General features: G+C 33.2%; 1 protein-coding gene across 1 annotated transcript in view; it reads left to right on the top strand.

Moving 5' to 3' along the window:
* CSMD1 (CUB and Sushi multiple domains 1) overlaps window positions 1-20,897 on the top strand; it is an 805,423-nt gene that overhangs the window by 755,513 nt on the left and 29,013 nt on the right. Inside the window, exons 53-57 of the mRNA XM_009999261.1 lie at window positions 2,009-2,182; window positions 6,178-6,351; window positions 13,251-13,439; window positions 16,185-16,358; window positions 19,366-19,548. Coding sequence (XP_009997563.1) covers window positions 2,009-2,182; window positions 6,178-6,351; window positions 13,251-13,439; window positions 16,185-16,358; window positions 19,366-19,548 — 894 coding nt within the window. The remainder of the gene's footprint in view (window positions 1-2,008; window positions 2,183-6,177; window positions 6,352-13,250; window positions 13,440-16,184; window positions 16,359-19,365; window positions 19,549-20,897) is intronic.

Raw genomic sequence — 20,897 nt, 5'->3', positions numbered from 1 at the left:
AACCAATCTTGAACCATATGGACAGATTGCCTTAATCCCTGAGCATTTTTTATTAAAAACTCCATTAGCAGCCTCCTTAGTTTTAATTTATTCTAATTTTACTTGATTGGAAAATTGCATGCATTTTGTGTTATTGCAGTGCTCTTTCAGTTTTTGAGTTGTTTCAGTATTTAATATAAATGAGTCAAAATTCCCAGAAAAATCTTTAAATCCACTACCTGGAATTATTGGTAAATTAAATTGCTCCCATAGTAAGTCCAGCAACGTGTTAAATCCCTGTTTAAGAGGAAGTGCATAGTATTTTGTATTTTACATTACACAAGTAGGCACATCTCAGCTATCTTCTTGAAATTTCCTCTGGTTCTCTGTGTTTTTCTTCAGTGCAGTAACTGCTTTTCAACTTTTCATTATTTAGATATTGAAAAAAAATTAATATATCAAATTGATTCCATCGTATTTTTTATAAATACAGCCTCTCTTTTCCCATTTTGCATCTGTTTCATAGATTTCCTTTTCCAAAATATCTGATTGTCCCAATTGTTTGAATTACAATTGTCCTGATGCCTGAATATTTAGGGTAATGAAGAATGGTTTTATTTAGAAGAAATTCTGATTGAAACTGAGCTATACCTTTACTCTGCTATATGGTTCACCTAGGCCATAGATCAGCCAGACCATTGATTTGTTCCTCCTACTAATACAGTTGGGGTTTCAAGATGATACAGCAGTAGAGGGAATGAGTTTACGAACTACCCAAATAAAATGAACTAGAATCTGAATAACTTTGCATTAATGGTGAATGTCTTTGTTAGGCTGCTCTCTCCTGTACTTGAAAGGTGGGAACAACTGCAATTACTAGAAGAAAACATGATTATAAAACTGGAGTCTGTGTAGAAATCTGCTTTCTATGTTGCAAGCTTTAAACTAGACTGTAGAAAATTTCTAATAACCATAAGTAAAAAAATAAATAGGGGCCTAAATGCACAATGGCACTGCAAATATATACCTTTATAAGCTAATATAGCTTAGTGGGACTTATATACATATCTGATATAACTCAATGCTTCTTTTGAAGGCAGTAAACTGTGATCCCACAGAAACTATTTGTTTTCTTTATTTTGTAAAAAATTAGTCGTGTGTTTGTGGTTGGTTTTATTTTGTTTGTTTGTTTTTTAATTTGATTAAGTCTGAGTCTACTAATATCAGAGGAACACCTAGTGAGAAATCAGTTGTTTGTTGGATATGTATAATAACAAGCACTATATTTGTTCTAATAAAATAACAACACAGGAACATGCAAATAAGCATGAAACTTGATAATCTCTCCTGTAAAATTATTAGAATAATGCCTGAAACATATTTTAGCTAAGAGTGTCCAAGACAATTTCCAAGAACTGTTTAATTTAGCTTCAACCAGTACTGATTCTGGCTAGCAGCTTGCTGGTCTGGTGGGCAAGAGATTTTCATTTTATAGGTGTAGACTGCTCTGTGGTAATTAGATTCTGCCAGAGAATGGTCCCAGCCATGTTTAATTTATCAGCAGAGATCTACTTACAAAGTCCAAGAGAAGTAATGAATAACAGAAATCAGAACTCTATGATGAAATACTAGTATCGGTTTGAGAGTTAAAGACTTTAATTCAAACTTCTTGGAAAAAGAAGGCAACCTTACTAAGGCAAAGGGGAAAAAAATATCCTTGCTAAAGTTGTCAGTTTGCTTGCAGTTAAATGGAATTATTTGTAATCTGAGACATTTGTAATTTACATTTTCTAGACATTTTCCTGACGAATTCATCATTTCTGCATAAGAAGATTAGAACTATTTGCATGTCATTTCACCCTAAAAAAGTAGAAGGAATATCACCTGTAGTTTTTCCACTTCAGAACTTGTTCTGTACAGTGCAGTATTTGACTAATATATTGTTTATTGAAAGCAGTAAATAGCATTCTCGTAGATGTTGGCAAGGTTTAAGGATACATGGTTTTGATGGGTTGTTCTTTTACTGTAGCTGGTCACTGTGGTTCTCCGGATCCAATTGTAAATGGTCATATTAGTGGAGATGGTTTCAGTTACCGTGATACCGTAGTCTACCAGTGTAATCCCGGCTTTCGACTTGTTGGCACATCTGTCAGAATTTGCCTACAGGATCACAAGTGGTCTGGACAAACTCCTGTTTGTGTCCGTAAGTATCATGAATTTTTCACTGAATTATTACTACTATTTTAAATATACTTGAACATGAACAGTGGATTAGAGGTTCAAAGGTGCTCAAATCAGATTTATTTATTTGTTTATTTATTTATTTTCAGTTACAAGGGTCATTATGATAATCTAATTCCGTTTCTAACCTGGCACATGCTTAATAACCATATCCAGTAAATTTCTGATTTCTCTTGTTTCAGAAACAGAATGGCAGAGGCATTTAAGTGGATTGAACAGCAGGCTGCAACTGTAGAACTTAATCTATTTCTTTCTCTAGGCATAATTTGTATGTCATGTGTGGGTTTAACTGAGTGTATGCCCTTTTTTTTCCACCAGGAATACTGAAATCCCTTGGACTGTTTTCATTTGTTGGGTAAAGACTGAACACTGTTTATCTGTGCAGTTTTAATGGTGACTACCCATTTTTCTGAGTTGGCCTCCTAACACTTACCAACACAAGCTCAGGCATGGTATTGGATTGTACCACATTGTTGGAAAAAAATGTTAACTTTTTTATAAACTTTAGTAGAATTTTTTATTGCTCTTAATTAATCTGCTTTTGAAAATCCCATAATTAATTATTGGAATTGTTAAGTCTTTCCTTATTTGCATGGCAGGTTTTCTGTCATTTTCTGAACCATCAGCCATTTAATAAGTCAAGTCTGATTGCTGTGCTTTTTATTTTACTACTTTATTGTGTGATTGGTTTTGTTATTATTTTTCAGTTGTAATAAGGCTGCCCATTTTATACAATTTTTGTTGTTTTTAATAGAGCATTTTAAAAAATTGTTTCAGTTTTGTGATTTTCTTAAGGTGTCTGCAATTCATACAGAAGTATTTTTGTCTATACAGACATAGTCACTGAGACAATTGGCTTTTCTGTTCAATATATGTTAATATATTTGGTTTATTTCTGAGAAAATATATTATTAATAAGTCATTAGTTTTCAAAATGTCTAGTATTTTCTTTCTTAATGGTAAAATTAAAATTTCTATGTGCATTCAACTGCAGGAAATATCTACCAAGTGTCAGTGTCCTTCTAAATTCCTATTTATATCTTCAAGTGATTTATTTTCATCAAAGATAAATGCCACCAGCTGTCATTATTACTTTTAGTGGATTAATTTTACTGTGCAATGAATAAAATCCCTTCAAAAGAAAGGGACAAAGCTGAGGGGGAGTTTATTTCTAAATTTCTAAATTTCTAAATTTCTAAATTTCTAAATTTCTATTTCTAATTTTCTAAAAGGCTGTTTATTTCTAAATTGTTGTTACCATTACTATTTTGAGAGGAACCAACAGCAATTTCTGGAATTATAGGTTGCCTAATACTTTCCATTACAATATAGCTTTATTTTGCTTACAACTAAGCCAGACTAAAAAGCCATAGAAGATTTTTTTTTTAATATCAATTTCTATTTATTCTATTACTTTATTTATATACTTATAAAAATTCTTGTAAAAATTGATGTTATTCTGAGAAGGAAAGTGAAAATTTGCTGTTTACCAGTGGCAGAAGTGTCCTTTCTGTTTGATACTGAGATGGCCATCTGACTGAGGAGTGTGAATCAGGAACCAGAAATGTGGCAGAGTTACTATAAAAAAATATGGGCTGTGTCCTTGAAAATTATCACAAATTGGTCTGTGTTTTGTGACATTTTCACAGAAGGTCAAATTGTTTTTTATTTGACTTTGAAAGAAATTTCAGAGTTACAAGTACTAGATATTGTAATCTTCAAAAAATATTATCAAAAGTACACAGACTATTCCAATCATGACTACTTTAGCTTCTTAGTTTCGTATGGAAGTCATCCTCCTTCGTCTTGCACAGTTTTTAATACACATATGTTTTCTTAATATTAAATGTGGAGATGTCTGATTAGCTTCCTGTGACTATCTGCACAACAAAAATGAGGAGAGTATCCTTTTATACTAAAATTTTATATTATATTAGTTATGACTGAAATACAGGCTTATTATATAGGTAGGTACTGGATTTCCCTCTTGTCCACATACTATCAGTGCTACCATTAATTCTTCTGGGTTACATATTTTCCCTGGCGAGATGGAAGTCTGCAGGGTCTACAAAAGATACTGTGTTAAAAACTGCAGTATATATTTGAGAGTTATATTACATTAAGTGGGTTAGTATCTTTGTAATATGAAAGGGAAATGTGTATTTCCTAAGCAAGTATTGATTTCAGACATGCCAAGTGCATCTATTCTCCCATGTTATATTTCGGACTAAGCATGTGTGTTCATGCGTACATAGGGCAGTTATTTATATTAGGATGGAGGAGTGAATTTGTAATTCACCATTTAGATGACACAAAAACAAGAGTAGTAACTTTTATTTGAAATGTCTTAGCTACTGCTTAGGTAAACAATATTAAACAGACTGCATAAAAACCTAGTAGTGATTGAATATGCTATAATGCCAACATTATCTTAGTTTTTCTTTGTGTTTTTTTGTGTTTTGTTTTTGTTTGGTTGGTTGGTTTTTTTTTTAATATTTTTTTCCCTCAAAAAAATATACCTTTAAATACTTGCAACTGTGTGAATGCAGCTATTGTAGTGTTGATTGTTTAACAGATCAATGATATCTGGTAACCACAATGGAGCAGTGGCAGAACTAGAAGCAGTTATTAAGAACTCCGTGTGATCTTTAGTTTCTGGAAGGTGTTATGAAAAACAGCATCCTGTCAAGAGTAATGAGCACTAAAGAGGAACTGACTGACTAGGTAGTGCTTTTATTGAAAAGGGCAAATGAACAGAATTATCCTTCATTACCAGAATTGTTGCCAGAGACCTAAATTATATGTTGTTAGAAACTATGGCATATAATGTGTTCAGGAAACTGGAGAAAGTTGAAGGTAATCACATTTTTAAAATGTAATACGATTTTCCATAAGCATTATGTTAACTGATTTATTATGGCCCTGGAAAGTGCTTTATTTATTGAAACTTGATAATCAAAAGCAGTTTAAAAATGCAACAACTGGGCTAGAATAAACTTGATCATATGCATGCAGTAAGATTTTGTTCTGATGTTTAGGGTTTCATCTTCAAATGCTGCAAATACGATAATGCAGAAAGGATTCAGGTGGTTTAAGTAGATACATTCATACAATTTAAGGGCTAAATCCATACTGTTTCACAGCTGAACTCTGTGATAAAATAAAAATAAATGTGTTTAAATTATTTTTCACTTGTCTCTTCAATTAAAATAAAAGCACAAAGGAATAAAGCAACACGTAAGCCTGAGTATAGGCTATCTGAGGATGATAAATGTCACCAACACTGTGTTGAAAAGTTGTGTGTGTGTATACTTATTTTTTTTTATTCTGTCAGTATTTTTTATATTTTTCTGTATTATGATGTCATGTGGGAAGCTAGGTCTTAACTATACTAAGTGTGTTTTAGAAGTGTCATTTAAGTGTAATCAACACATAATACACAGAATGGAAAATATTTACTTCAACACTGATCTCTCTATTGCCATAAGAAAATCTGTTTAAAAGGATCACTACTGTAGCAAAGCAACTTGAGAACTTTGGAATTCTTCAGAAATCTGGAATGCTTGAAGCAGTACACCACATTCAATTTCTTTGACCCTACTACCTTTTGAAGCTTGCAGAGAAAAAATGGGGTTTTAAAAATTTGCATTATTAGGAAATATTGTGAACCCTCTACATATTTTTAAGGTCTAATACATATAATGGGTGTCAAAATGCATATATAAAAGAATATTTATATTACAACTTTCAACATAAGGCAAAAGTGGGTTCTAAAAGTTTTATGGAAAAATTAAGATTTTTCTCCTGTCATTTAAGAATTCTGAATAAGTATATCCGTTTTTTTCTTAAATGTCTTATATACATGTAAAACATACCAAAAGAGCTCCAATCTGCAAGTGATCACATGGAACAGTACTTTTGAGTTCGATGCTAACCTGCCTATTTTTCATTAAACAGCAATCACATGTGGACATCCTGGAAATCCGGCTCATGGAACGACTAATGGCAGTGAGTTCAATTTAAATGATGTTGTGAATTTTACTTGCAACACTGGGTACTTACTTCAGGGTGCTTCTCGTGCGCAGTGCCGAAGCAATGGGCAGTGGAGTAGCCCTTTACCCAACTGCCAAGGTAAGAAACTTTCTCATACGTTCTCTGCTCTTTAATGACTTTTTTCAGGCATAATCCTATACACTGCCTTCGAAATATTGGTATGTAATTCAGATTAATTTTTAAGATACTGTATATCTTTCAATGCTCTTGTTGTGAACTCTCCAGAAGGAAATGTATTTTAATGGATCTAATTTTAAAATATTGTTCCTGGTCATATTCCCTTTTCAAAGTTAGTTACCTAGGTCCATTTATAAGTTTTAACAGCAGTGCTGATTTTCAAGTGTAAAACAAAAACAAATAAAGAAAGCTTAGTCTCTAGAGAGAACATGATAATTGTACCTGATACAGGACATGCAAAAAAATAGAACCAAAAGATAATCAATAAATCAACTGATCAATTGATCTAGCTATACATGTATACATATATATAGAAAAAATGTATATCAAATCTAAGAAATTTTTGAGTGTTAAATTGGGATTGGCAAGTCTGGTAGGATTTTTCTTCTCTAACATAATTTGACAAATCTTTGCTAAATCATGCATCCTCAGAAAGGAATCATGCAAGTCACTTAGTTTTTCCCTAGCCTGTTGAAAGTTTCAGTTATTTTGCATGCATTAGAACTCATGCCTGAATGCTGACTACAAAGTTAAGAAGGTAAATATTACTTCACAAACTTAAAAACCATAATTTTTAAAATAATTGCATCTTCCACTATTCAGAATACAAGTCTGGAATTCTGTTGTTCTCTCTTATTAAACAGGTCCAAGTTAGAAAGCTTGTTGAAAAGTGGGTTAATACTGAAGCAGATAAAATATTTTTTTCAGAAATGCAATGTTAAATCAGTGTAAATACTGTGCTTTTCGTCCTTTGTAATTTGTCTTTAATGTGCTAAAGGAAATTGGAGTCAGCTAAGTTGTGCTAAGGATACTAATATTGGGACTCAAATAATAAGTTAACTACAACTGTTGGTAGCTTTGTTGTCTCCACCTGTTGGTTTATTAAAAATCATATTGTATTACAATGGTTGTTCCTAAGAATAATGATTACCTTTGGTGATTAGCTCATCATACTGTTTCAGAGAAAGCTGATGCAATTTCAAGCTCAGTGTGTGTAGAATTAGACCTTTCATTCTCATTAAACAATACGGAGATGACAATTCCCTCAGTAACTTCTCTCAGAATTTATTCAAGTGAGTCAACTAGCATAGAAATGTAATTATTGGAACAGAGAAACAGGAATTAGCAAACTGTTCCTATTTAGAATCCAGTACTTTTTTCCCCTTTTATACTGTTTGTTAGACTGTAGTGAACAAACTCCTCTGTCTCCTCTGTGTGGCACCTGAAAAGGTTTTACTTGTTAAAAATATACATTTTTTTTCTCATATCCTGTAGGTGTAGTCTGGTTCTTCTCTATTTGACTGTCAGAGGCAGAGAGTGCATGCTAGTGCTGAAGTTCAGTGCCATTTACAAGCTGAGTTACTCAGCTATTTATATGGAACTCATGTACATTTATTAAAAGGAAAACAAGTGAAAGAGAGAACCAAATTATAAAACTATATAACTAGATGGTAATTTTCAACCATCTCTGCATGACTCACACTCAAAAAACACTGAAAGATACATATAAGTAAAGGGGATACAACTATTTTTCCCAAATTAGATTAATAAATAACAAAAAGAAAAGAACTTCAACAAGCAGAAATGTATTCCATACATTGACTAAAAACTGTGAGAGATTATCTAAATTCTAAAGTCCTGAAACCCAATTCCTAGTTGCAAGAATCCAAGCTTATGCTTGACTTGACATTGTTAAAAACCCCAGCCAAAACAAAAGGAAAATAGACTTTTTCATGTATTCCTGTGTAAATATTCTTTCTTAAAATGAATGACTATTTGGAATATTTTAGAAAAGAGCATGCCTATATGCTGCTGCTCACTATGAATTTAGGAATGCATCTACCTGGTTTAATTCTACCTGTTTATGTGGGTAAAGAAGTCATCTGTACTGTAAGCTGCCTCCCTAATAACATCATAGCATAACTACATTTACATCACTTCACTCAGCGCAGAATTCAATGTACAATTTTTTTTTACTTCAGTAAATATTGTCTTTTTGGACCATATGCTGTAAAAATGGCTGTAACAGTTTTATGTTAATTAGGCACTATTAATAACTTGATATAGTTTGCATTAGAGGCTGAATATGCATAGTTCCAAATGACTAGACATTCTTTTTACTAAAAGGTCTTAAATAGAAGAAATCTTGAATTATATTAGACATGTGAAAGAAGATTTTAAAAATCCTTATTGGTTAGATTTCAGCAATAATAAAGTGCATTTCAATGATGACATCATTCTGAAATGATAATTTTATATCCACACTGTGAAACCAACATCAAAATCCTACCGACTGAATGTCTTATATCAAATTTACCCTTAATGAATGTATTAGAACTAACCAAAAGCAAGTAATAGCACTTCTGGCATATGCCTGTCCTCTAATATTGCCTTTTATTTAAGGGATGAAAAACATTTGTATTTGAGTTTATTATTACTGATGAGTTATGAATTTGTGTACAAAGAAAGTAAATATTCCAGCCTCTTCCAGAAGAGATTGATGTTCCTGGCAAACCTGTATCATTTAATTCAACAGACCTTTCTTTCAAACTTCGGTTGAGTTCACTTGAGTCAATAACGAACTTGGCTTCATTTCAATGAGACACTACATGTGGTTACTACAAAATACAGATCACTTCACTTTGCAGAAGATTTTCTTTTTAGTTTTTTTAGTTTTTTTTTTTTTTTCAACTGATCTATTCTGTATGCATTGGAAACCTTGGTACTTTCAGAAAATAAAGCAGGGCAGTTCTATTAAAACCAGAAAGCTTACGCTGGGAAGATCTGTTTGGCAAAGGTTTGAGCTAGCCCCCATTCTCCAGTCTGTATCATTAAGTCCAGGCTAATAGTTAGCAAAGAAAAATTCAGTTCTCTTTATTCATACGTCCTTGTTTTGTACCGAATTTCTAATTTGAACGGTCTTTCTTTATGTCATTACTGATAGGTTATTGAAAAGCTCAACTAGACTTTATGTCTTATGAAGAATCTGATATATACAAGGAACTGCCAATATTGTAATGTTTTCTTTATTGGGTATATGATTTGATCCAGTGGTAATATGTTCCACTTCTTCATTGACAAGAAAAATAACCTTTCTGATGACACCTGATAGAAAGGAGAGATTTGGACTGATGATCAAGTCTTCTCATCCAAAGATAAAGCAACTCTGAATTTAAGCTGTTTTTCATCTATGGCAGTATCAAGGTTTCATATAACCTAAGAAGATTTTTTCTTTTGTTTGCTTTTGTTTTTCAAAAGACAGAGGTGTTTTTTGAGACTTTTAATATATTTTTAATATTAGATATACCTCATCTGCTCATGTCAATAGCAAGTTGAGATCCTTCAGAAGGATAATTAGAGCTTGACTAAGTTTCCTAAATACAGAGGTGAGATGCCATACAGTGTTAGAGATATTTACCTGAAACTGGCAGAGATGACATGGGACTTGAAATTATTCTTGCCCCTTTCTCATGTGGCATGTGCCAGATCAGACATCGACTTCTTAAAAGGTAGCAGAAACATCTTTTAGGGCAACTTCATAGACCTCCTCTCCCATGTGAAAAACAATGTTCTGATTAAGAAAAATATTGAGATAATAATTTAAGAGATGGTCCCAGAGTTTGTACTATTATGTCAGAAGTTGTTGTGTTGATACTAGTACACAGATGCCCACAAATGAATGTACATGTAGACAGCACATCTAGAGAACAGTGACATGTAAATACTTCATCTTTCTAATCCATCTGCTACTTTGGTGCCTGGGTTCCTACTGGAAATAGAATAATAAGAAAAGATTTCATATATGCTTTTTAAATTAGTTAATTAAAGTCAGAGTGAATTCTCTGGTCTTACTCACTCTGAGTGCCAGTTCCTTTGCATGTTCTAGATGCCAACATTAATACCACACTCTTCAAATAAAAACCTTTAAAAACATGGTTTATCAGATATGAAAGTTTAAAAAATAACCTTAACTATTTCTGTCAAAAAAAAGTGAGAGTGTGAGAACAAGAAATGAAATACTGTGATTGATGTACTTTTTGATGATCATTCAGCTTTTTAACAGAAAACTGCCTGAAGGACTCTGACACAGTCTTTTTACTTCTTTGTCTTCGAGGGTTTGAATCTACTCAGTGTAAGGTTCTGAAGTCATCAGGGCAGACTTAAAGTATTCTTCTGCTTTTCTCAACAGACTAAATTGAGAGTGCCAGAAATCATTTCCACTGTAACCTTTGACAGCTGTCATTGAGATAAAGCAATCTCCATCTATTCTCACCATGATTTGCAACTGAGTCCCCAGGGTGAAAGGCAATCAGGGAAACTACTGCCTTAGTTCTGTATGGTGGCCAACTCAAATTATTTTCTAAAATTCATCTTTACTGCAGCCCTTCTTAGCAACAGCACACTTGTGTGTGTGTATATATATATTTAAAAATCTGTAGCTGATGTTAAATGGCACTGCAGGCATGATTTTGTTTACTTTTTAGCTTGAGGGAAAGTATTTGCTTGCATAATCATTTTATTAGACTTAATGTATGATGCAGGACTTTTGTTGCACAGAGAACATGCTTAAGTTATGCATTCCATGACTTCTGTATTTTATTCTTTACTGAGTTGACTAAACAGATGCTACTGGTACAAGAATGAGAACACTATATCACACAGACAAATTGACACTTTGAGACGGTAATTTATTCCTTGAACATTACATATTTCTGCTCTGTATGAAGAATTAAGTTTTTCTAGTCTCTTTATTGTGTTTCAAAGATAATTCAATTAGAATTGCTTTTGGGTAGCTTTAGGGCAGCATATCTTTGTGAAACAAAGTTATTTTCACTTAATTTCTAATGCTGGCTTTTCAGAAGCTAACATGTCAGGCTTACCTATTATTGAAACTAAAGTTTAAATTTTAAGTAGTTATATTTTATTTTGTTACATTTTAAAAACCTTAAGTAGTTTAAAAAAAGAGAGAGCCGTTGTAAATACTTGTTAAAACTTAAACACATATTTATTTAACCTGCACATATCCGATTTATAAGGTTATAACACTAAGTCCAAATAAATGTTGATGGTATGAAATATAAGCTTACGTGTGTAGTGTAAGCTAAATGTAAGTTCTCTGGTGAGTTATTTAATAGGATTCACTATCAAACAGAATGGGAATAGTTTCAGTTGGGATATTCTGTAGCTTTACTACTCAGGAAAAAACAACCCAGGTGTCTTCCATTAACCATCATCAGTCTAGATAACACCTTATTAATGCTTTATGTACATCATTGTAGTACCCGATGTTTTAAAAGTATCTATTGCTTTTCTGCATAATTTAATCTTCAGTGTTTTTAATAACAATCAGTAGATGACAAATGGGTTTGCTTCAGGCCAAAGGGTGCTCTCCCTCACCCTCCAAGTATTGCTTCTAAAATAAGTTTTATAAAGGAAAAAATTGATTTCATATGGGATGTTTTTAGACCTAGGTATATGCTTGTCTAGAATCCACTGCAAGATTGCAGTTATGGCCATTTAATACTTTTAAGATGGTGCCTTTAAAAAAGAAAGAGAAAGAAAACCAATTTAAACTGTTATTCACCCAAAATTAAATTTGAGAATGTTTATTTTTTTTTTAAATCCTGATAATTTTTAGTTGATTGAGTGAAATATTCTTTCAATGAATGAACGTTTGCAAAATCTGCATTGCTCTAGTATGTTAGCTAATCCGTAAGTTTAAATTACATGTATGATAAAAGTTACCCTTTTGAAAAAAACATATGATTCAAGAGTTAAAACCAGTGCATTAATGACTCTGAATGTCTTACCTAAAGTGATAATGCTGTCTGATGTTCTTCACTGGTTTCTTTTTCATGAAAATTATTTTCTACTAGTTTATATCCTTGAAATGAGATTTCTGTCATTGTTTGATGAACTGTAATTTAGAATAATCTATAATATTCTAGGTCTGTTTTTTATTTATTACATTAAATGTAGAAAGAAGACAGGACAAGTAGATAAGGCTTTTATAATTTTTCAGATAGCTTTCGGATGAACAGGCTACAAAGTTTGGACTTTTCAATGGAGACTGCAGTGTCTCATCATTATGTTCTACCAACAAACCATCATGTTCACTGCAGGGTATAAAACCAAAGATTGAGGATGGCAGATATATGTTATATAGAAACTAAACAATCATGACAAAAGGCATCATTTCTTAGCTTTTCCACTGCTATCTGAAAATAACTTCAAGCTTTTTGGTGTTACCCTCACTCCCTCTCCACTTTAAAATATTTTATTTTTCGCTATCTTCCTTTTTGTGTTCTATACACTAATAGCAGAAAATGCTCTTGTTAATGTTGAAAACAATTTTTCCGTTTATAGGAAAGCAAAAAAGAAAATGTTAAAATGTTATGTAAAATACATCCTTGTTTTATATTAATTTGGTTTTCTTCACATAAAAATTACATAGAAGACCAAACTAAACCTACCAAGAGATAGATAGAAAATGCCTCCAATTTAACTTTTATCTTTGAACCACTTTTATGAACCACTTTTATCTTTGAACCACTTTTATGTCCAAGGCTATTACAAGAATGGGAGTAAATTTATAATATTTACTTTCAAAGCAATAAGATCTGGAGACTTCCTTAGGAGTCAACATATCTGATATTTAAGTCAGTAAAAACCACAAAGGATATCAATTGGACCACAGTCATTAACTGCTAGTGAAGTAACAAAAAAAAAAAAAATCACTGTTACACTTTATTGATGACATTGCTATTATATATCAGTGATGAACACTGTTTGTCTTACAGTTGTGAACTGTTCTGATCCTGGCTTTGTGGAAAATGCAATTCGGCATGGACAGCAGAATTATCCTGAAAGTTTCAAATATGGAACAAGTGTGGCATACCATTGCAAGAAGGGCTTTTATCTGTTGGGCTCATCTGCTTTGACCTGTAAAGCTAATGGCTTGTGGGATAGATCACTACCAAAGTGTTTGTGTAAGTATTCATTCAGTTGGATTAACATTAAGGAGAAGTACAAGATTTTTAGTCATGATAGACCAGAAATCCTGGACTTGAGGATCAACGTATTGCAAATTATACAAGTCAGTAAACAAACACTAAGACAAGATGTCATGAAACTTGTTATTGTAAAAAATGAGTTTGGAGAGAATGGTGGAGCTCTTATTTCAAGTTCCTGAGAGTTAAGATTAAGTTCCCCTTTTGGTGTATTGTTAAGATAATGGAAAACAGCTAGGAAAATGTAAATTATTAGGTTTACATTATAATTTAGATTGATAGTCTAAGACCACTAATGTCTATCTCAGAATTATGATTTTTTTCAGACATATTTAAGTGGGTATGAGAGGACAAATCTATGAAATTTTGTGTAGGAAAATATTGCTCAAGAGGCTCTTTTCATAGTATCACTTTATACTTCTTCCTTCACTTTTTTTCCCCAAAGAGGGAGGAAATATTCTGGTGTTTTCTGCAATCAATTCAGTAAGCTTCAGTTTTGTAGAAAATTACAGTTTGGCTGCCTTTCATTTTCCATTAGTATATTTTTATTCTCTGATAATTGTTAATTTTCTGAATTACAATGCAGTTATAGGAAAAATAAATTAAAGTTTTAATTTCATGTGCAAATGCAGAGAATTTCCTTTACAGAATTGTGATTTTTTACTTAAATGCTTTATTTTATTAATTTATACTTATTTGCTAATCAAATCAATGAATGTAAATAGGTCTGCATCTTAGAAAAAACATGAAAATTCATGTCCCAGTTTTGTTGATGATTCCTACTTGGCGGAACTGATGTCAGTGTGAAAGGATGCTCCTTATTCAAGGGGCAGAAGAGGATGGACAATCTAAATCACTTAGTTCACAAGCATTTGTAAGATTTTAGGCAAAATTGTAGGTGTCTGTCCCCTCAGGACAGGAATTAGTGAGCTTTCTCTAGAAACGACTTATTTAGGCTGTGCAAACTTTTCAATGAGTTTGGGAGGTGCTTACATTTCTCAGTCAATTACTGGATTAGCTACTGCTAATTTGCTGGTGATGGACTGAAACTGTATCTGAATCCTAAATATCACCAGGACAAATTTATCATTCTTTGCCCTCAGAAAAACTCATTGAAATTAATAGAGCTCTTTCTATGAGAAAGATCTCTTTATCTATTCACAGATGAAGTAACTCAGAGTCTTTTCAAGAACTATGAGAGAGATGCAATATTCAAAAGTTATAATTGATAATTAATTTTTTTTCAAGCATAAGATTGCTTTTGGTGATAGGGCAGAGTGCTTGGAGAGGCAGGTGATAGAAATTTTAAACCCAAGGTGGACACAATGTTTGCCAGCAATTCTAGTTAAGAGTAAAAGACTAGAAACACGCTGCTCTTTGATATACAAGGCAATACCTATGAATGTAATTGCAAAAAAATGGATGCTTAATTTCTTCCTCATAAACTGGAAAAATGTGCATGCTACTTGCTACAAATCATTATACAGCCACATTAAGGTGACCTATGTGTTATTTTCTTCCAAAAACTCTGATAACCCACTGTGGCTCCTTCCAGAATCAAGGTGGGACTAGTATTTACATGGTACTGAAGCAAGAGCATTAAGGTAACTGATCTGGCTGAAAACTACATACTGTTTTTTTCTGTGGGAGTACTGTTCAGCTAGATCAGTGTCCTGACTTGGCTTGCTACATAAATGCTTAAGCCAGCCCAAGGAAAGCAAGAAAAACACACAGCAGTAAAACAGTAGTGGTCAGGACCTTGTCATTTGGCAGAAATCCATTGTGCAATCAATTTGACCTTATCATGGGACCCAGTATAAGAGAAAAAAAAACATGTCTGTCAGGATTAATAGTCATCATAATACCAGTCTTTTTTTTTTTTTTTTTTCTTTTCCTAAAAATATATTTGACCCATTGAGCAATCATTCAAGTAACTCATAAAGCTGCTCAAATTCAATTGCTCCACTTGAATGTTAATTGTTTAAGTTGTGTGACTGTTTACTAAAGTTATGTAAAACTTACTTTCTTTGATTTTTCTTTCTCTACTGGGTGACCTAAGTTTTACACAAAAAAACCATTCAGAATACAACTTATGTTTTACATTAAGATGACTTATGTTTCCTTATATAACAGAATTAAACTACTGGTTTGCCAGTTATTCCATACCAAAACTGTTTATCTGAATTAACTTAAGCATAAAAATGATTCATAATTTACAAAAACAATCAGTAATACATTTTCCTCTTCCTCACTTTATTGCAACAAATTGCTGTAATAACACTACAGATTACATTTTTTTGTTTCTCTATACTGTCTAAACTGCATCTAGTTATTTTATAGATATGATAAAGCTATTTACCGTTATTGTATCTGTAATATATAATCACATTGAAATATTAACCTTATTTGGTTTCTTCTTACCCAGCCTTAATAGAAATAATGTGTATTATTTGTAGGGAAGAGCAGTGAATGGCAATGAATGAGGAAGGAGAGCTCTGTGTGAAAGGCTCAACTGGATGGGGCAGTTTGACAGGTAGTTTTAGGTTTAATCTTAAAATTGACCAGTAAATCATCCATAGCAGCAGCAAAACTGAAGATATGAAGGAGCTGAAATCCAGAGAGAGGATTTATATTCTGTGGAACCAGCCTCAAGTTTAAAGGTTAGCATAGGTTGGTTCTGTGGCATGAAAGCACTTTATAATATTTTGCTCCCTCCTCTCTTAGCCATTTCTTGTGGACATCCTGGGGTACCTGCCAATGCAGTTCTTTCAGGAGAAAAATTTACATATGGCTCCATAATTCACTATTCTTGCACAGCGGGTCGAAGGCTCATAGGAAATTCTACTAGGGAATGCCAAGAAGATAGTCACTGGAGTGGGACTCTCCCTCATTGTTCAGGTACTTGTACAAACCATCATCTGAATGTCATCTTATAATTGCATGAATGAAGCTATTCTCAAGCAATTATTTTGCTACAGCCAGGTATTTGTTTTGTTTCTTTTCCAAGTATATTTTAATTTCACCAATAGCTACTCAGCTGAATCGTAGCCATGTATTGAAATATTCTCACCAAAAGTCTCCTTCTTTTTGTCATTACTTAGTAACTTTACTCCTTAGTTGTTTAGCGCTGTATGTAGAAGCCACAAAATGCTATTTAAAACATGGTAGAGTTCTGCTTAGAAAGAATGCATGTGTTAAATTCTATTTTTGTGAACACTGTTTTGTGTAAACAAAAGTTGTTTCACACAAAAAAAATGTTGATTAAAAAGCATCACAACAAAGGTGCTAGAATATAAACTTGTATGTTATGTTCCTCTCTTCACTTACAAAAATATTCTTTATTAGTGCCACAGTTTGCAAATACCATAAACCTTTACAATGTTCTTGGTGTTATCAGGAAGTATAGGGACAGTTTATTTGCCCTTAGACTCACTATGCAAGTTTAGAGCAAGACATAAAACATCACACAGGTTTTTTTTAATTTCAAACATCAGACAAGGTTTGGCTACTAAGAACATCCATAGTGTATTAATAATTTTTTTAAGGGAAAGAAATCTGCACACTTTGATAGATAGGAAAAAAAACCCAAAAAACTGAGGCATTTAAGAAAGAAATTACTTAATGAGAAAATTGTTCCATGATTACACGTTATAGAATCTTCTTATAGCTTCCTGTAACTTGTTGGACATGCCCACTGTTGGGCTGATTCAATGTGGTTCAATTCAGATTTGAAATAATTTAAATAGGTGTAAGGTATTTAAATTATTTCTTTTGAAAAAGCTCTGAATAATTGAATAGTCCATTCATAAGGTGATTCTTCAAGGATGCTGGGCAGAATTTGAAACACTGAGGGAAGAAAGTGAATTTAAATCATTGTTTATTTTCTGTTCCCTACTGCTCAATGAGAAGTTTACATAGAGTCTTCTCAGACTGCTGGATCTCTCTTCCATCATGGTCTCTATGCCTAGATCTGAAAGGAATCTCTGCAGGACAATCATACAGATAGTTTCCACACAGAATTGGCCTTTTATTGCTTATTGTAAGCCCACATTTATGTTACTGTCACCTTTTCATGCAATACAAAATGCCAGATCTGAGATTGCACCAAGACTTTAACATTTTTAAGGTCAGAGTCCTCTAGTGCTGTTACCCAACATTTCCCACCAGAAGGGATATTTTTGTGCTGGTGTTGGAAAGAGATTTTAAGAACTGAGACTGTTCAGATATTGATCATTAATATGATAGCATTTTTATAGACTCATGCATTTTTAAAACATTAAAGACCACTCTAGTCATCTCCTATGATGGAGAAAATATGCCTAGTATTACTAAATCATTGTTACTGATGCAAAATTTAATTTTCTAAGTTTAAGCATGATATGACACCATCTTGAGAGCAAGGTGATTCCCTATGAGAATGAGAAATCTTATCTGTATTAACACAATTTAAAAAATAAAAACAAAAACTCCCAAACAGTCAAAAAACCTTAAAAAGGTGTCTTATCCCTCTAAGACATTAGGAATTATAAAAATTACTACACTTTTCCTGTTGGATATTCAAGAGATTACTCCATTAAAAACCAATATTAATAATTTGCATTCATAACGTCAGTGAAAGAATGATTGTGCTGAGGACAACTGAGAAAGCTTTTCTTTTATACTCAAGGAATATGAACAGCAGTGTTAGCAGAGTTAAGTGACAGTTGAGATCTTTGCTTAAGATGACTCACTCATTTTTCAATAATGAATATGTAGTAATCTACACTTTAAAAAAAATTAAGAGTCTAGATCTTCATAATACTGTGCCTGCCTTTGTCTATACCCTTTGACTATGAACTTGCAAGTCTCAGGTTTAAACTTTCTCCAAGACAAAACAAGATGTCTCCAAGAAAAAAATCTTGCCATTTATCTCTGCCACCAATGGGAGTAAAAGTTCTTAAGATAATTTATAGAATCACAAAGATATTGGGAAAAAATTGATTTTATTATAGATTTTAAAAAAAACACAACTTAGCAGAGTCCGATGGCAAAATTCACTCTTTTACTTACTGTGTGGAAGGGATGTGTAGGGGTTAGAATTGGATTTTAGTGATTTACACAGGGATTAGAAGAAATTATTTATTCAGGGATAGGGGAGATTGAGTTGACATTGAGTTGGAGTGATCTGCACAAGGATCAGGGAAAAGAGTGAGGAAGGCCTTACCACTGAGTCATGGAACTGGAGTGGAACCCCTTGAATTCTAAACTGCATCTCAAAGAGGAGTCTTGATACAACTGCATCCAGACATAGTCCTAGACTTGGTCAGCTGTTTATGATTTAAGGGATTATGTGTAAGGATTTCAGTGTAGTGCATTAACTCATAATTATGGATCTGGTGTGATTTGGAATAGCAGCACTCACTAGGGTTGGAAGGAACCTTAAAGATAGTTCCAAATGAGGTGATGACAGACACAAATATGTTTCTTAAGAAACTTGAATGTGGTTCTCTGTACTCATGCTGTTACCTATTTTTTGTTATTAGAAGTTACTACTAGCAGAGTAGCTGAACTATAAAATACTATGTGTAGAAACATTATTTATGTAAAATATACAACACAACAAAAATGCAACTGACAGAAAATGATGGGTGCTTCCTGTGTTTACAATTTTTTTTACTGTTTTGGGTTTTTTTGTTTGTTTAAATCACATTTTATGTTTAGGTCTCTCGGTTTCAGATAAGAAGTAGGCTAAAAGACATTATTTACAACTTTGGCGTTGGTTTCAGCCTCTCACACTGAAAAAAAAGTGATTAATTGTAACAGAAACAATACAGTTAGTATTACTATTTGCAAGAGAGTATTTGCACTACCACTACATTTGTACATAACATTTCTGCCAATAGTTATGCTCTGTTGTGTTTTACAGGAAATAATCCTGGCTATTGTGATGATCCAGGAGTACCAGCTCATGGGTCTAGACTAGGGGATGAGTTCAAAATAAAAAGTCTGCTACGTTTTTCATGTGAAATGGGTTATCAGCTACGAGGATCTGCAGAACGAACATGCCTGCTGAATAGTTCCTGGTCAGGTATACAGCCTGTTTGTGAAGGTGGGTATTGATACCATCAGCATTTATGACACCATTGAATGATATTTACTAATGACATTTTATTCTTTAATTAAAAATAAATTCTATGCAAAAAATATGCTTTCATGTTCTGCAGAAATTTGATACAAAAGAGTTTGCAAGCAGTTTATGTTTTACTTGAAAACCTAAATCCAAACTGATACAGTTTTGGAGTACATATTTGTAAGAATATTGTTTAAAAGTAATTCTAGTTTAAATATATTGAACCTGAAAATTGAGTGTCACAGTTTGACTCAGGATCTGTAATAAACCAGAGACAACCACCCAGCTAGGGGAAGAGAGATAGAATAAGGAGGGACAAGCTCTGGATTGAAGAACTAAGCTAGACAGGTTTAATGATACACTAATGATAAAAGAAAATATGTACAAATATATACAAATGTGTTCAGGAATGTACAAAAGCCTCTGGCCTTCCTTTCCCCCCTGAGAAATTCCCATAGCTCCTTAGCTGTGAACAGTCTGAAAAGTGCTGGACTGCTGCCAGAGAGAGTGTAGAGCTTTGAGGGCCAAGGGATGCACAGCCTAGCTTACTGAATGAAAAAAAATCAGTAAAAGGAAAGTTGGCTTCACCCTGGCCCAAACCAGGACATAGAAAATAGATACCTGAGCTAGATGTAAAATTAAACATCTTCTGATTGAAGATGTGAAAATGAAGTGATAAATAAATGCTATCCATCCTCTAACAACAAACAAAAAGTTCAAATTTGAAACCATTATCCCTTGTCTTGTCACTACAGGCTTTGATAAAATGTCTCTTATCACTCTTATTAGCCACCTGTAAGTATTGAAAATACATAATAAGGCCTCCCCTAAGCTTTTTATTCTCCAGACTGAACAACTCCAACTCTCTCAGCATTTCTTCAGAGGAGAGATGATGTTCCAATTCTAGGTCCATGCCTTTCTTTTGCTGAGGGCCACAGAGCTAAATGCAGTACTCCAGGTGGGCTCTCAAAAGAGTGGAGTGTAGGGGAAGGTTCACCTCCCTTGTCCTGCTGATTTTTTTTCTTTTTATGTAGCTCAGGATATGACTGTGACTGGAATTTCTCCAGTGCTCTAAGAAGTAAAGAGCAGCAGTGGAAAACTGCTGGGTAGTGACCATAACACCCCATTCTCTGTCCCTCTGCACCACTTGTGGGGCAGGTAGAGGAGCCTGAAGTGAAGGAATTAAATTAACTCTGGGAAAGAGGAGAGGAAGTGTGTCAATTAATGTTTGGGGTTTTGTCCTGTCCAAATCTATTTTAATTGGTCATAAATTAAAAGAAATGTCCCAAAGTTGAGTCTGTTTTATAATTGGTAAGTAATTCCCCTGT

This window comes from Chaetura pelagica, unplaced genomic scaffold (genome assembly GCF_000747805.2).
Source record: "Chaetura pelagica isolate M959 unplaced genomic scaffold, ChaPel_1.0 scaffold90, whole genome shotgun sequence".
Classification (NCBI taxonomy): Eukaryota; Metazoa; Chordata; class Aves; order Apodiformes; family Apodidae; genus Chaetura; species Chaetura pelagica.
Note: the sequence above shows the minus strand (reverse complement) of the source record. Positions and strands in the feature narration are given on the sequence as shown.